Source organism: Strongylocentrotus purpuratus, unplaced genomic scaffold, assembly GCF_000002235.5.
Source record: "Strongylocentrotus purpuratus isolate Spur 01 unplaced genomic scaffold, Spur_5.0 spur5_scaffold_7, whole genome shotgun sequence".
In the NCBI taxonomy this organism is placed as follows: Eukaryota; Metazoa; Echinodermata; class Echinoidea; order Camarodonta; family Strongylocentrotidae; genus Strongylocentrotus; species Strongylocentrotus purpuratus.
In genome coordinates, this window is record NW_022145613.1 from 38,295,930 (window position 1) to 38,314,008 (window position 18,079).

Sequence of the window (18,079 nt, forward strand, 5' to 3'; positions counted from 1 at the left end):
ATTATATAAAAGCAGGAAAATCAAACTTCAAAACATCCATGCTTGTTTCACTTTCTAAATTCCTATCAATTTAACAGTATAAATTTCTTACCGATTTCTTGGATTCTTGCATCTCCAGCCATTGCTCAGCTTTCTTCATGATGGCTCTCATAGTGATAGGAATAGAGAGACATTTCTGAAGCACTCTGGTTGCATAGTCATCAGAACAGAAAGGTTCCTCACTTGGACCACTATGGAGTTTGGCTTTGACTGCAGATTGGTCAGTCAAGTCCAACTCGACTGTCAACATAAAACAGAAAATCAAATAGAAATCATAAGAGGATTTCTAAAAGGTATTATGATGCCTCACTCAACATACAAATGAAACACATTAAGTTCCATTCATTGGAAAGGCCTACAGAACATTGAAGAGTCAGAGACCGCTCTTTCACTGTTGTGGTATTAACATTCTACTAAAAGTGAGTATAACAATTCACTACAGAGCAGTAGAAAAATGAATGACTTCCATAGTCTTTCCATAGATTATCAACAAATACACAAAATTAATTCACTGAAGGCATGTACACATCTCTACCTTCAGCTATGAAAGAAATGTTTAACAAAAATCTTCTTCAAAATGTAATTTTTCTCAATGAATGTACGCCAATCAAATGAAAGCAGAACAACATCTTGGATAAGAGTGAGAAGGGAGGTATTACGTTGATGGAGTGGGTAAACTCTTAGGATAGATTTCTTTATGAATTCTTTTGCTTCAAAACAAATTGAAAATGAGAGAGATTGACTTACCACATGCAACTCCTTCCCTGGCTGGATGTTCAAAGGTGACTGTTAACTTCTGATTGGTGTAAGGGGTCACTTCAAATAGCACAGCCTCATGAGGTTCTACAGAAGAAACAGGGGGTCATACACCAGGTTTACTCTACAGCTATGATTACAATCAACAACTTGAGCTGCAAATGCAACACAGTCCAATTTGTTCACCAAAAAAGGGAAATAAGTGTAGGTAAAGGTCACAGGTCAATCACCAACCTTCAAATCAAACTGTTGATCACTTGCTCATCAATACTGCTTTCTAACATCAAGTAGAACTCTAACTCTAAAAACTTCTCAACCACAAGCTTTAGGCCAATATTTACATAAGAAAACATATATTTTTTAATTTTATTTTTTGTTTAGATTTTACACATAATGAACAGAATCTTGACCTCTGTTAAAAAAAATTAAAACTCCATTCTTCACGGCCAAAGCCACCACTCTGGAAACCTATAACACAAATGAGATTTAAATATGCTGGGGGGGGGGTGTTTCACAAAGATCCTAAGTTGAACTTATCTCTAAGTTGGACTTAACCATTATGGAAAGCCGTTAGCGTCTTTGAAAATATTTTATAAAAGTTATTTTAAAAGGCACAAAATATTGATTCAAATCATTCATATTTTCGATTATCATGGGAGATATCATGTTCTTGATGTGGAATTTATGAACAGTCTAAAATACTTGAATTTTTGCTTTAGAATATATTTCATGATAAGGCTACAAATGGCTCGACATAATTTTTAAGTCCAACTTAGAGTTAAGTTCGAATTAGAATCTTTGTGAAACACCCCCCTGATCACATGCAGACAGAGACACACACATACTAACCTTGACCATCTTTGCTCCTGACACAGCTAGCGATGAGAGTGTTATAGACAGCCTGCTGTCTGAGAAGTGCGATGATCTTAACTACAGTATTAGGTAAGGTGAAGGTGATCTTAGAGAGCAGAGCACCTTGCATGTCTCGTAGGTCGTTGGGATTGGTCCCATCGTTGATGATGTATGAATGATGCTGATCAGGTAGTTCCTATACAGAAGAAGGGACATGGACAGGGTAAAACCTCAGGTTATTTAATGACAATATCAAAGACATTATCAATTGTACAACGTTCTCCGGCAGCCAATTGCTCAGCAGTCATATTGTTTACATTCATCAAATTCCCAACTTCAACCTTTGACTCAACACTAACTAAAACTTAACCCTAACTAAAACTAAAACCCTAACCCTACACCTGTAGCAAATGTCAGATCAGAACTATCTACTTGTACAGGCCATTTCATTCTGACTTGCTCTTGCTTGGACCTTGCTCAGAGAAGCCATCAGTTCAAGAAGTCAATCTACACAGACATTGAAAGGTGCTGTTCAAGTTCAACCTTCACGACTTAATTTTTAATGAATAGATGTAAACTAAACTTTTCTGTTTTAAAAAAAATTGATAATAATAGTAATATCAAAACTTGTAATCCAAGTCTAGCTAAGTTCTAGGCTAAAAATTGAATGCAATTTCTGCGATCAGTTACAAGTATTCTACCATGCTTTATTTGCAAACAAAATGCGAGTGACTTACCACAATGTAGTTTTTAGTTTTATTACTGCGACCTTCTTTGGCCTGATTCTGTAGGAAAGTGACTGGGTCTAGAGTGAATTTACAGATGAGTGTATTGAGAGGAGTAGCAGCAGTAGGATCAGCATACTGTGTAGAAACACCTGTTACATAAGAGGTCAAGAGAAGAGAATAAAGAAGTTTTTAATGTCATTGTAATCACAGGAAGTAGAAGAATCAGCAGGTCTTATTATTCAAAATTGATACAATAATAACTATAACTTAGTAACAGAGGAGGGGGGGGGCTACATTAAATACATGTAGGGACAATTTTTATATTTCAGACTTGTTTATTTTGCATAGAAAGTACATCTTATTCATGAGAATCTGATATTTTTCATAGTTACTGTTAACAATTGCAGGCCTCTTAGGGTATTACTTTGAATACAAGTTTTTCCCTTTGATAGATAATATTTTACAACAAATGCATGTACATATATGTACATAAGTACATATACTTGTAAGTGATATAAGAGTTTAAAAAATCAGAACTGATTCTTTGAGTATAAGACTTTGTACTTTTATGAGATACATGTAGATAAATTACCTTGTTTCCTAACACTAGCAATAGACAAGTGAATTTTATACTATTAAACACAATACTTAGCAGTCCACAAAATTAAGCGTTTTCTCACAGTACCAATACATCTGCAAATAGAATTACTCCTAATACAGAGATGCCAACCTCTTGAAACACAAAAAACAGACCGAGTTTCCTAAAAAATCAGATTTTTGAGAAAAGAATCAGATTTTCACGAAAACCCGACACTATCACTGACCCGTCGGCCCAGGCCAGTAAAATTTCAGAAAAAGAGTTTGCTCTTTCATTAAAATTTAATGAGAAAATAGTAAAGCAAAGTTTAATTGCACATGTTTTTATGCGATTCCGCCGTTTTTATGTTGTTTTTGTGTTTTATTTAATGAAAAATCGTATTTTAAGATTTTAAGATCGTATTTCACTCTTATTATCGTACTAAATACGATTTAATCGTACTGGTTGGCATCTCTGCTTATACCTTGAGGGGGATTGAGGTGCCTTTCAGTGAAAAAAGGGCATGGCAGTAAATACCTATTGAGCTCTGGGAAGCTAATCAAGGGGGAGGGATAATTCACAATCTGTTGAAAGGAAATGTTACACTGTTGGTTTTTAGAAACACCAGAAAGAGCTTGTGTAAATATAAAGGACATTTTTTTTTCTTCAACACTGATGTCCTCACTTACCTGAGATATTTTGCAGTTGTTTGAGAAGGATGAGTGACATAGGCATAGGCTCACTTAGCTTTAACACAAACGATGCAGGGATGGTAATACTGTTTTGATTGCCTAATGGCATTACACTGTAAAAAAAAAAAAAAGTATAATTCAATGGTTAGATGCAACACTTTGTGCAAGGACTCGCTAAAACAATCTTGGTGATAATAATCTTCACGTAAAATCTATTAAAAATATCAAGTTTACAGCCAGTTGTAATGAAACAATGTCCACAATTATAACCCTAGCTTCCCTGACATGCATCGTTTAGTGCAACTGGCAAAGACTGACATCTTGTATTCATTAAAAGATACATGTACACCTCACTTGATCTTGTTGTTCCTAGCCATCTATAGTGTCCAAAATAATTTAGGCTGCTTAATGGTAGTAATTTAACAAGTGTTATCACTATGCAGGCTTTCTCTTTCAAAAGTTTGATATCAGGAAAAATCATTATCCTCATATCTGATGCTTACACTACAATGAGATACTTCAAAAGAGGGCATAGCTGAATATCAGGAGGGCATATCCATAATGGGGGAATAAAATTGTGAAATAGACTTTAGCATAAAACTGAATATTTCACTCCACATTCCCGGACTTTATGACGCATAGTCAAGTGAGTACGCAAAGGGGCCTACGTTGACGCAGCTACCTTTTCTCACCAATACTAGAAATTCATTTACATGATGAAAAATAGTTATCATTTTTGTAGCCATAGTTTTCTTGAGGCAGTAACCTGTGTCATATGTGAGCAAGATTTCAAGCCTATCTGTACTAGTTTATAGGAGGGATTAGACCATCCTGCAAGGTCACTGGACATGTGGTGGTTATCTCATCAACTCAGCTCTCAATTAACATTTAAAAAAGAGGATCATGGGCGATCAATGGTCATCGCTTAGGCATTGTTTTCTATATAGAGGGAGCAAGTAGCTACAAGTAGTACTGTGGGGCTTAAGTCAATTATTAGATGTATACTTACTTGGTGATCTTGTTGTCTGTAACCATCACAGTAGGACCTGTCTGAATCTTCCTCTGAGCTGCTGTCTCTATACTCACAGTCACTGATAAGCCCAAATCCTTTGGCAACGGTTCTGAATTCATAACATTCAAACAAATATTGTATACATTTTTTTTTTAAACATTTGAAAGAAAGTACAAGTAGGAAAGGGTTATGAAATATTCAGTAAACAGATTAAAGCAACTGCATCTCCAAAACATTTGCCGACCTTCAAATTATTCTTTATTAACAATTCCTGCTTCACACATTTCCCTGAATTTACAATATATTCAATGTACAATTAAAAGTAACCTGCAAATGACACTACCATATCCAAATTATCATGCGCATTAATATCAATGTTATACTTAAAACCTCAAGTGGTTCTTAAGATGTTGAGACAATAATTTTCATCATAACATACCTCCATGACATTTTACTCTTTACATTGTCATACAAAATTCTGAAGACATATGATGCATGGACAGATGACGCCCCCCTCCCCCCCCCCCCCCCCCTCTCTCTCTCTCTAAAAAAGAAAAAAGAAAAGAGGAAATAGTGCCTCCCACATCACCTACAGTAGCTGTTTTTAAGAAAGAAAATATGTCACATGTCTCTTTATAAGATGGATGGTGTCACAAGCAACAAACAACTCCAGATTGAGTGGCTTAGACACCATCTTTGCTATAATTCAACTGACCTTTCAGGGAGAGTTCTTTTGTTTGCTTCTTTTCCACATCCAGCAGATCATATGGAGACACAAAGTAGGTGAGACGCATCAGATGACCTAGGAAATCAACAGTAATCAATATGAGCTGATCAATATGATAATTACTTAGAGATGGTAAGAGATAGAAAGAAAAGACAGTTATTACAAAGCGTTTGGAACCATTGTTCATCAAAAGGACACAGCTCAATGGAGTTAGAAAGTGGGCCATGGGGCCATACAACAAGTAGTGAGACAATACTGGTGGATAAGACTTTCAAACTATTCTTCACATGCATGTATCTAATTCACAAGGTATGGCTGCCAAATACAAACTACCCCCACTGCACACTCTATACATTATGTGGTGTTTCTTTGTGATCTAAATCCTGGTTATCATAAAGGAGAAGAAGAGGGAGCTTGAAAGTCATAAGTGTGTGAATCACTGCCTATGCTAACATGAGCAGGGCTACACACTGTGCCTTTTTTAATCATCACTAACAATCACTTCAATTTCACAAGCACAACAAAGAGGCAGGATACCATGATACTAAAGTAGTGGCTCTTGATCGACCCTGACCACAAACAAATTCATTGCTCTCGTGCAATTTGGTAGAAAATCAACTTCTCCTCAATTACTTTGTCAATAAAGGAGGAGACTTATGTCTATGAGTTGCTTTCTTTCCTGCAATTATGGTTTATCATCAATAAATAAATATTGTTAACATTTGAAAGTAATAAGATGGACAGCTTACCTCCTACTCGTGGTGTTAGGTATCCCACAAAGCCCTTGGTGATGTGAAGAAGAGGGCTTCCACTTTTAACATGGATAGAAAACAACGTCAAAATAACAGGCCTATACTCAGCGTTTCACACACAAATCATCCAACATCAAAATAAATTTTGTTTAAAAAATGAGATAAATGCTTCATATTTTCTTCAACATAACCTTGATTCTCCCAAATACAATCCAAATCAAGCTCTTTAAAAATCCTACCTTCTTCCTATTAAAATGATCTAAAATTTGATAATCAAATATTCAGCCAAAATGATCTGATTTCTTAGGAAATAAAGAATTTTTCGAAGCCAATTGTGCTAAATGTAATTTTTTAATGCATAGATGTTTTAAAGGAATCCAGTAACTTTGCCTTAGATCCCTTAAAAAAATCCTTGATTTAGCTCATGCTGCAATAATTATAAACTTTTAGGTCAGTCAGGAACCCCATGACTTTTACAAGCCGATCACCTTTCTGATTATCAAGATATTTATGATTGAAAATCGAAATCAAATTTTGCGTTTGTCAAACGGTTTTCATAACACTACAGTCTATTGGGGAAAACAAGTAGGGTAAATCTGGTCACTCAAGGTTTTTATTTTTTTGAGGCACTTCTTGATCATTTTGAAGCAGTTTTTTTAGGGTTTCAATATAACAACATATCACAGACACTGATAACACGTAGGGCCGTGCATCTCAGATTTAACATTGTTAAACTATGCCTTTAAAAGTTCAAGGTCTCCTAATGTTTCTATTGAAGAAGAAAATGTGAAACTTTGAATAGATACCTACCCTTGCTGCTGTGATGCACCAAACTTGATACCACTGATGTGAAAGAGAGTCTTGATATCTACCTCCAGAGCCTGCAGACAGTTGAAAGCTGTCGTTTTCATTTTACTGTCCAACAAGAAAGACATGTAGGTAGGCATAAGTACAACAAACTATATTTGCCACACTGCACCCAGGTGAAGTAAATGGGTACCTGGTAGGAATTTATTCCTTGAAATGCTAGAGCGCCGTATGGCAGCCGCGCTAAAGCCAGGGTAATAATCGAGAGTGCCAGGAGGGTCAAATCTGACTGACATGTGCGCTATACAAGAACCCATTATTATTATTATTATTATATGCATGCACATTGAAAGCAACACAAATGCAATTTGAAACTATACACATTTACAATGAAAGAATAGTGAAACATTCACTATCAAGGCTGTGATGTTTGACAGACAAACATTCAACTATAATTTCTATTCTAAAAAAGGAAATTACCATATTTTATAATGTTACTCTCTGGCTAAATGTATTTAATATATAAGCTATATGCACATCAAAATGTCACTTATAATTTGTTTTCATTACTCTCTTAGATTTCATATCGAAATAATCATAGACAAGAATAGTGTACATGTCTCATCTTTAGAATCCAAAACGACAGACAAGCAATACTTCAGACTATACATTTAAGTAGAGAATGAAAACTACATGTGGATTCAGATGTAGATAGGTAATTTAAAGATAAAGTTGAGTTCTGGTCATGCGATTGCATTGTGAAAGAGTATTGGTGTGTACTGCAATGTAAAGTAAGAAGCACTGTACACAGAAAGATGTATATGGGACTACACAAAAATGTGGCATAAAATTTGGGCCTTCTTTTTAGGATGAGAGGGCAATTAAAGAGCCATGCTTTTCAGGGAACATTTTCTCTCTGATGTTCTTCCACACTTGCATAATAAAAAATTATTTTTTCACCTCTCCCCAGAACACAACCTTTACTTTAAGTAGTAGTGGTTCCCCCTCAATGAATATCCTTGAGTGAACACAACAACCATTTAATGAATGTAAAACTTGTGATATGTGAAGCTGACCTGTCTCCACCCAGCTGGTACATCTGACATAATCCTTTGAGATGCTCCGTGAACTCCTTGAAGTCATTCTTCTTCAACACGTCACACATCTCCTCACAACTCTGTTCATGGAATAATAATAATAATAATAATAATCTTGTAAAGTCCACTCCAAATTTTATTAAGTTAAACCGAAAAGGGATTTTTTTTTTTGCCCAATTGATCGTGAGCGATCGACGTTGCTCTATCCCTTTGTTGTTAAACGCCAAACAAGGTAGCAGCAACTCCCATCTTTTAACGTCTTTTGGTATGACGCAGCCAGGGTTTGAACCCATGACCTCCCGGTTGTGAGGCGGACGCTCTACTGACTGAGCGAACACACCAGTTTAATAACAATGGATCATCAGAAGTCATGATGTTCCTCTTTGACATTACACAGCTGACTCTAGTGTGATTATTACCAGTTTAAAAAAAGGACTCAAGGGTTTTCTTTTTAACTAGGACATGAGTTTGGATTGTGTGCATGTACCTTTATACCAGGGATGAGACAAAGAAATTCCCCCCAAAAGGAGGAAGATTAAATGGGTGGTCCCGGGTTAAACAGGCAGCACCCTCTTTCCACAGAAACTTAAAAATATATGTAAAAGGACACGTTTTCCTTGCATTTAAATTCTAAATTTGAGAAATATTTTTTACCCCGTCTTGCTTAAAGGGACTCTATAACATTGTTCAGATGAGAGAAAAAAGAAAAATAGTACATGTATATCGCACACTTCTTTGTCTTTGACCATCTTTCACAAGATTCAACATAGGATATAAATTCCCATACTGGAACTGGAAGCATATCGAAATGTAAAACTACTTCCAAAAGATCTGAACGTTGGCACACTTAGTTTAAATGGGTACAACAATGAACATGAGGGTGTAGATAAGTGAGGAGGAAGATAAGTGATTACATGATTTAAATATCACTCAACTGAGGAAGTGAACACTGAACACATTGGTGTAAGTGTAATTCTTACCTGTAGATTACCATTCATGCCATGCACCAGAATCACATCTTTAACGCCGCCATTAGGTGCTAAAAGCACTTCCACATAGAAGCAGTCTGAACTGAGATACACATTATCTATGCTCCAGTTGGCTTTTAACCTGTAAATAAAAACATTCACATCGTTAAAACCTGCAAGAAATATATAATCATATTTTAATTCTTGTTTGCAAATGACCCTGCTCAACATTATAATGAGGCGCGATAGCTCAGTTGGCAGAGCAGTGGTCTCATAATCCGGTGACCCGAGTTCAAAACCAAGTCGATGCGCTAGTGCCCTTTGGTAAGGCATTAACCCTCATTACCAGGTCCCTCAGAGGGGACCTAAAGCCATCGGTCCTCTGGTTGCTTATTAACAAGCATTTATGCTTTCTCAGCACTCAGGTAAAATAACCACCACTACTCCTACTACTTACATTTGATATCCCAATTTCATTCTGTTTTCTTTCATAATGCCTCTAAATGCCAAGATTTGGGGGGAGAGAATTTACAAATATGTCAAATCATATTTCCAAATCTTAAAGGAAATATTGTATGAATCGGATGAATCAACCATATTTTGAACAGGATTGTATGCTATGCCAATGAGCATTGTTATACACTTGACTTACCCAACTTGTCTAGCAATGGCATCAAGCCTCTCATTCATTGCTGGCACTGAGGTAACTAAATCAAAGAGAGAAAAAAAAGATTTGTTTAAAAATATTCTCAATCACCCAGCTAGAAGATTAATAACATCAAATATAAAAACATTGGTTGTTGACCCATGAAGAGGAACTTTTGGAAATGTTGAGGGATTTTCGTAACGGCTGAATTGCGGCCAAAGACTAGGCGGTCTGATGAAGCGTCCCGGACGTGATGTGAAACATCTCAAGCTAAAGCAAAGCAAGTCCAGTTGATTTGTTTATAACATATGCTGTTATTAATGAAAAGATTTAGTGTGAAGGAACAAAAGGTGGTGAAGGAAATGGATTAAAGAAGTAGAATCAAAGTTCATAACGCCTTCTATCATTAATACTATCATTTCATGTCTGTTTTTTTCCCACAGACATATCATTTCATACATGACCATTCTAAGGGCTCTATATTTTACGTATTTATATTGTACACAGTTTTACTGGACCCTTGTATGTTTTACCTCTATAATTACTGCAGCAACATACTATCGGTAAGCACGTGATGAAATTTCTGGTTAGAAATTAAACAACCAAAGCAATTGATGCTAATTCTTCACTGCTATCCACTGTAGTATTTGCTGTTTAATAAGAATCATACCTTTGATGGCCATCTTCAGCTTGTCTAAGCATTTTTTGAGCCGATTTGGGTCCACCGGATCTGGGTCTGTGTACTTGGACTATAACAGAGAAAGAAAACAAAACATATAAGATATGACATAATTTAGTAGGTAATCATATACTAGTGGTCTAGTGCACACACCTTATTCCCTTAATACATATGAATGTACATTGTATACATACATACCGGTACATACATATTGATATTTATATAGCACCTTTACATAAACATGCTCAAAGCACTTTACATTAGTAAATACAAAAGAATATTTATTTTGCTCTCCAAGTCATAAACTGTAAATTTGTTGTGTAAAGCTGTGTAAGATAAAAAAATTTAATTTAAAAAATGTATATTTTGAAGAAAGATATAAAAGTAGCCTACCTGTACAATCTTTTTTAAAGTATAGAATCTATTCTTATTGGTTAATGTCTTAAATCAGACAGTCAAGCAAAGCTACAAACTCTTTACAATGTATGGTTTCAAAAAGAAGATGTGACAAAGTTAATGGGAACCTGTACTACTTACCATAGCCAGTCTGAGTTTCTGACTTGTTTGAGACCATGCTTTGATCTGCTTTGTGGTCATCTGCAGCTTCTGCATAAGATTTGGCAGCACCGTATCATGGTCACTGCCATTCTCTGCATGTAAAACAGATAAAGAAGAAGGATGTTGTTATGTAGACCAAGTAGACTAAGTTCTATCAATGTAAAACCAGCATCATCCAGATTAAAGAATCCCCACACCACCAATATTGGAGATTATTTCCTATTTCATTTAGTCACACTTGATGCAAAGCCAAACAGCTCAAAATAAAAAATTTATATGAGCAGATTCCTCAAACAAAAAATGATGAAGCCCTTGAGGCTTGAAGTTGAAGGCTTAAAGATGAAGTTGAGTTCTGGTCATGCGATTGCATTGTGAAAGAAACGGTGTGGAACCGACCAGAAAAGGTTGATCATCTAGCATATAAGAATTTGTGTGTATTGCAAGGTTCTGGAATCATCAAAATGATAAGAAATTTGGCCAAGTCTTGGTAAAGTTACAAACACTTGCACAGAAAGATGTATATGGGACTACACAAACACGTGGCGTAAAAAGCCGGCCCCCCGATTTTTACGATGTTACATACATATTTAGAATATGAAGGCATTTGAAGAGCCATGCTTTTCAGGGAACATGTCTTATCTGATGTTCTTCCACACCTGCATAATAGGAATGAGTAATGCTCACAAATTATTTTTCACCTCTTCCCAGAACTCAACCTTCTCTTTAAGGCTAAGCCAGGCTATATGTACACATAGCTGCATTACTATCCTGGCTGTGTATTAAAAACTGTTTAGACAACCTCTAATTTGATTCTCAACATTTCAAACACCACTGTACAAAACTCAACTGAGTTCACTCAAATTTGGTACTTATGTGACAAGTGATGACGGCATTACTATCCTGGCTGTGTATTAAAAACTGTTTTGACGACCTAAATAGCAGTAACATACGATCTTTTCAACTTACAGATTTTAGAAAAAATATTTTGAAAATTCAAATCGTGAGTCTACTGTCAAGTTTGCCGATCAGCCACTTCGTATTCATTGTGTGCATTAGTCGAGTAGTGTGCAATTTTGTGCAGTGTGTGCATTGTGTGCAATTGCTGCCTCTCAGCACTCCAGCAAAGCATAGAGAGTCAATGATAAAGCGTATTGACCTCTAGCACTGCATACATGCTGCGAGGCAGGGACCTAGAAGTCTATACACAAATATACACACCACACAATATCGCATAGACTGTACACAATCATGTCGATGCAGCTGTAAGCAAAGTTTGACACTAAACTTACAATTTGATTTTTTAAATTATTGTTTTTAACATCAGTAATTTAAAAAAAATGTATTTTACTGCTATTTAGGTGTCATCAATTGTCACTAAAGTACCGATTTTGAGTAAAATCAGTTGAATTTTGTACAGTGGTGTTTGAAATGTTGAGAATCAAAAGCACAGCTTTTACTACACAGCCAGGATAGTGATGCTCCTATGTGTGCCTCTCAGCCACACATAACTGAATTACTATCATAGCTGTGTATTAAAAACTGTTCTAGATCTATTGATTCTCAACATTTCAAACACCACTGTATAACTTGCACACGCACACTCGCGCACCTTTGTGGGTCGGTACGGTATGCAATTGTGCAACGGCTTGCCGTGAAACCTTTGAGAAAGTGAATATTATATAGAGTAGAGTCTCCGGTTTGCGGCATCGCCCGGTTTGCGGCCAGGGGTATTTGTTTCAAAAATAAAATGAATATGACTCGATAATAATCATTGAAACCTACCGTGGATTCCACGGTAAGTTCTGCTTTGCCGAAAATGTCCGTAGCAGGTGCTCCTATCGGTACGGAGTATCCGTCAGCGATGTCGGAAATCTACGGCACCATTCGCCGATGAAAATTCCAGCAGGTGCTAACTTTTAAGTTAAGAGATCGAGGCATGACTAGATCAATATTGTAGCTCTATTTGTCCGATATTTGTCCGATTGGAGGTGAAATTTGATGTTTTTGTGGAGTATGATGGCTGTGGTCTGTCTCCTATCGCAGATATTTTGATTGTGCCACCGCATGGCTAGTTGCATGGGGTGACCGCAAACCGGCACGTAATTACGTGTTTTTCTGGTTTGCGGCGGGGGGTTTAATACACACATAACATGCGGGATCGTGTATGATGGTATGTGTGCTGATGTGTGTACCCCCTATGACCCGATAGTTTCTAGTAGTACGTACCCCCGTATGGGATGATCCATTCGAGGAAAAGGTGAAATTGTTTAAAACTTCACAAATTACCGTAGCAACAGATAAACATGAGAATTTGGGTTACCCGTAGTAATTTGGTACATGCTTTCATCGTGACGTAGCGCATAAAGCTTTGTGACGTACGCGTGCCGCAAACCGGTACTGCGTGCCCGCAAACCGGGGAACTCGAAGCATTTCGAAACATGGTCAATGCTGACCACGCTGTGGGTCAGTTTGGTTATTTGTGACTTCTATTTAATAAGTAAGTATATGGACTCTTTATTGAGGGTATTGAAGTATTCTGTGAGTATTCCAATAAAAATAGAATCGGCAGTTCCCGCCGATCGGCCGCAGACCGGAGCCACTACTCTAGACAGTCTAATGTCTTCGTTTTTAGGAAAAATACACTTTCTCACGGGATTCACAGCACACTGCTGCACAATAAAATTGCATACCGTACCGACGGTGGGATACAGCCGTCGGTACGGTATGCAATTGTATTGTGCAGCAGTTTGCCGTAAATCGCGTGAGAAAGTGTATCTTCGTTTTTAGGAAAATACTCCAAAAAAGATAAGAAAATTGACACATAACAGGTAAGAAACATATCGACTGTTAAATCATGACCATTACTTGAACAATTGACGAAGATTTAGTCGATTATCTGTATGTTTTAGTAGAGTATCTGCCGCCAGGAGTTTCGGGTCAAAGTCTGGATAGACTACTGAACTAGCTCCGACAAGTCTTGTGCTGTGTAGCCTACCTACCGCATACTCAAATCAACGGAGCTCCGCCGCGAAGCTTCCTTCGCATCGAGCTCCGTTGAAAAGTAATGAACGCAATTTACGTATTGGAAAAAGGCTGCTCCTAAAGAAAATATTGGTTAATAATCATACAATTCATCTTACACATATACTCCAATCTACAACTGATTAAATGAAAGCCTTCAACTCACCGTGGTGTGCCTTCATTGCTCCATTCTGCTCTGGTAGAGCGGAAGGCAGCGACAAAGTCGCCATTTTCCATAAATAATTTTCCTATAAGACCTAATTTGATGCTGTCGTAGATGGAGACAGATAATCTATGATTTTACTTGCTTCGTCACTTATCACTATACTGCACTGCACTGTTCATATTTTTAAAATGGTGTGATAGATGGGGTCTGCATCTCTTTCTCTCATACTCAAAATCGAGAGCCGAAGTATTCCGCAGCGCAGAAAAAAAGAAAAAATATTGATTTACACATATATAGCAAAAGCATTCAATTGGAAAAAGAAATACAAATTCTTTGGAGTATGATTCGACTCGAGTGATCTGGCGTAAACATCGAAATAAAATTTCAATAAGATGCAAAAAAAGAGGTGTATTGCTGCCTTTGCTGGTACCAAATGGGGCAATAACTCGGAAATACTTCACTGTGTTTATAAAGGCTTAATCCGATCTGTGTTAGATTATGGAAGTGAAAGTAATGATGGCGCGAGTAATTCTCTTAAAAAGAAATAAGACACCATTATTAATATTAAAGGTAATACAAAGTTTTGGTGTGGGGTCATGAATTTGGTTCAAATGAACATATTGGAAGCATATGCGATCCTACAATGTTCAGTGATCGTTGTCCCGGTTGAAAGTTATGAAATTGTAAATAATAAACTCTTTATGCTGTATAGCTCCCCGTCTCAAGGTAAATATATTAATTTGAGATATAAAACAATGTTTCTTGACTAAAATCGACCGATTCCCATTTGGAAATTATATATCACAACTGCACAGGCGCGTACGCAGGGGGGGGGGGGGGTTTGGGGGGTTAAACCCCCCCCCCTTTTGAAATTTTTTGTGTGTAAACCCCCCTAAAAAAAAACTAAAACCCCCCCCTTTTGGATTTTTTTTTTTTTTTTTTTTTTTTTTTTTTTTAATTATAAAAAAAAAAAAAAAAAAAAAATTATTCCCATGGCCGACCTAAAAAAGGTGACCTTACCCCCCCCCCAACGGGAGCAAAATGTCAAATTTCCAAATTTCGAGACCAAAAAAAAAAAAAAAAAGTGTCCTCTTACCCCCCCCCCCCCCCCCCCCCCCCCCCCCCCGCTTATTCAGCGGTCGGCTGAGTCGTTGCGATTTTTTTGGGACCAAAAAAAAAAAAAAATGTGTCCTCTTACCCCCCCCCCCCCCCCCCCCCCCCCCCCCCCCCCCCCTTATTCAGCGGCTGGCTGAGTCGTTGCGAAATTTTCGGACCGATTTATAAATGTTAAAACCCCCCCTTGAAAAAATCCTGCGTACGCGCCTGCAACTGCATATTCTGAGATTTTCATGGTCGCAAATCCCATAGTACGGCCGTAGGCGCTATTTTGAAATTTATCAAAATTTACCTGGAGCACCGGTAAATTTTTATATTAAATTTTTCTCGAAAGCAGAAGCCGTGTTTTAGGGGCTAAATTTTCTAGTGCTTAAAATACATCTACAGGGGCATCCAAATATATCAAAATTGTAAAGAATCCCTATCCACCTAAGTTTCCCAAAACTTTGTATTACCTTTAAAATCATTACTGGTGGAGTTCGTTTAACTTCTTTACAAGCTTTACATGCTTTACAAGTTGAATGCGGGGAAATGCCATTGCAACTCAGGAGGAATATGTTTATTGATACATCATTATTATTTACATGCAGTTAAAAGTAACCATCCTACAAAAAAGTCTTATTACCGTGTTGGCAATAATACTCTTGGCAAATGGGCCAAGGTCCTTTCGTCAAAAGATTGAGGAACTTGAAATAGGGAATATTGAACAACTCACTGAATGCATGATGCTCAAATCTTATTGGCACTATATAAGATTACATGTGTATCTATATAAATAAAGGATTTTGTTTCTAAGAATTTTACTCCATCAATAGAATTAAACAATAATTATGCTGTAGAAGTCATCAGGAAAATGGAATCACTGTTTAAGAATCTATACAGATGTTTCTCAGTGGCGGATCCAGGAATTTCTTACCAGGAGGGCACAACATCGCATGGGGTGAAATAATATGAAAAAACGATGGAGCGAGGCGTGAGCGGCGAGGGGCGGAGCGACCAAGCGGGGGATGGGTCTGGAAGGGGGTCAGAGTCCCCTTCCAGAGTAGGAAGCATTTGCAATTTTAGAACCACATTAGGCGCATTAATATCCACAGGCACTTCCTGGAAAAAAACGAGGCCATCTGATTGGTTAGAAGTTAGAGAAAAGTGATCTGTCACGTCGCGAGACATTGTATATGCTTCATTGCTGCACAAAGCACAAAGACGGTAGTCTGGTACTTCAACAGTAGTACTTGCAAAAGTAGCCACCAATTACCGACAAATATATTAATGCTAATGTCCCAATGTCTACAGTTTTATCCCTATAAACCCGGCCATGCAGGAACTAAGTTATTTTTCAGTTTTCCCCGTCCCGCGCAAAGCGCAGGAGTTATGACCTTTCCGTTAGTTATTAGAGGAAAAAGACGATTCGTTGTACCGTTCTCGACTCTTAATCCTTGTCTGAAATCAGTTTCACCCTCCTGCGCTAAGCGCAGAAGCTTTGACGTGACATTAAATTATTACTCTTAATCCTTGTCTAAATTTATTTTCGCCCATCGCGGAAGGTTTCACGTTTCATTAAATTATTAGAGAAAGATTCGTTGTATCATATCCTTGTCTGAATCCAGTCCCCCCCCCCCCTTCCGCGCGAAGCGCATAAGCCTTGACGTTTCATTAAATTATTAGAGAAAGAAGACAAAACGTTGTATCGTGTCCTTGTCTGAATTCAGTTCCCCTCTTTGACGTTTCATTTAATTATTACTCTTAAACCTTGTCTGAATTCGTTTTCGCCAATCCCGCGCAAAAGCGCGGAAGCTTTGACGTTTCATTAAATTATTAGAGAAAGAAGACGATACGTTGTATCGTGTCCTTGTCTGAATTCAGTTCCCCTCTTTGACGTTTCATTTAATTATTACTCTTAATCCCTGTCTGAATTCGTTTACGCCCATCCCGCGCAAAGCGCGGAAGCTTTCACAATTTATTTAATTATTAGAGAAAGAAGACGATTCGTTGTACTGTTCTCGACTCTTAAATAGTGAGTTCTGGTCATCCGATTGCATTGTGAAAGAAAAGGTGTGAAATGGATCAGAAACAGTTGGTAAAGTAACAAGCACTGTATACAGAAAGATGTATATGGGACTACACGCATGGTGTCGGGTTACTGACCTTGATTTCCTAATCTTTCTATGCTCATTACTCAGCCAGTATACATTTTCTACCAAAATTGTTTTGCAAATGACATTTATTTGTAATCTTGAACATTCCGTGTAAGTTTCGTTTGATTCTGTTAGAATTCATTTTTTAAATATTTTTTTACGAGAACTCACCTTTATCTTTAATCCTAGTCTGAATTCAGTTGCCCTCCTCCGCGCGAAGAAGGGAAGCTTTTACGTTTCGCTTAATCATTAGAGAAAGAAGACGATTCGTTGTACTGTTTTCGACTCTTAATCCTTGTCTGAATTCAGTCTCATGACGTCTTATTAAATTATTAGAGAAAGAAGACGGTTCGTTGTGCTGTTTTCGACTCTTAATCCTTGTCTGAATTCGGTTTCCCCCTCCCGCGCGAAGCGCGGAGTCTTTGACTTTTCATTAATTATTAGAGAAAGAAGACGATTCGTTGTACCAATTCATAACCATTGTCTGAATTTTCAAAAAATGTTTCTTGGTCCGATAAAAAGTTAAAGTTTGTAGGGAGAAACAAAATTCCAGCCGACCGACATAATACATCTCACCAAGAAGTTGCTGGTAACTTCTTGATCTCACCGACTTCAAACTTCTGCATCATCGAGCAAGAATACCGACACAGCGGACCCGCCTCAGCATGCAACATAATTATCTATGCGTATCTTTCGTGCCCCAGGCCATCGACGTAGTGACTCCACCCAGGCGCGTAGCCAGGGGGGGGGG

The 18,079-nt window shown here is 37.5% G+C and overlaps 1 protein-coding gene across 1 annotated transcript in view; it reads right to left on the minus strand.

The window, feature by feature from the left end:
- Positions 1 to 14,225, minus strand: part of LOC581328 (mediator of RNA polymerase II transcription subunit 1) — a 22,668-nt gene extending 8,443 nt beyond the window's left edge. The window contains exons 1-15 of the mRNA XM_781334.5: positions 14,078 to 14,225; positions 10,870 to 10,982; positions 10,324 to 10,402; positions 9,660 to 9,714; positions 9,020 to 9,149; positions 8,019 to 8,119; positions 6,946 to 7,050; positions 6,133 to 6,194; positions 5,372 to 5,458; positions 4,654 to 4,765; positions 3,642 to 3,757; positions 2,385 to 2,524; positions 1,645 to 1,843; positions 787 to 882; positions 92 to 279 (exon numbers count right to left, since the gene is read on the minus strand). Of these exons, the coding sequence (XP_786427.2) occupies positions 92 to 279; positions 787 to 882; positions 1,645 to 1,843; positions 2,385 to 2,524; positions 3,642 to 3,757; positions 4,654 to 4,765; positions 5,372 to 5,458; positions 6,133 to 6,194; positions 6,946 to 7,050; positions 8,019 to 8,119; positions 9,020 to 9,149; positions 9,660 to 9,714; positions 10,324 to 10,402; positions 10,870 to 10,982; positions 14,078 to 14,141 (1,647 nt within the window). The 5' untranslated portion in view covers positions 14,142 to 14,225. The remainder of the gene's footprint in view (positions 1 to 91; positions 280 to 786; positions 883 to 1,644; positions 1,844 to 2,384; positions 2,525 to 3,641; positions 3,758 to 4,653; positions 4,766 to 5,371; positions 5,459 to 6,132; positions 6,195 to 6,945; positions 7,051 to 8,018; positions 8,120 to 9,019; positions 9,150 to 9,659; positions 9,715 to 10,323; positions 10,403 to 10,869; positions 10,983 to 14,077) is intronic.
- Between the last annotated feature and the right edge of the window lie 3,854 nt (positions 14,226 to 18,079).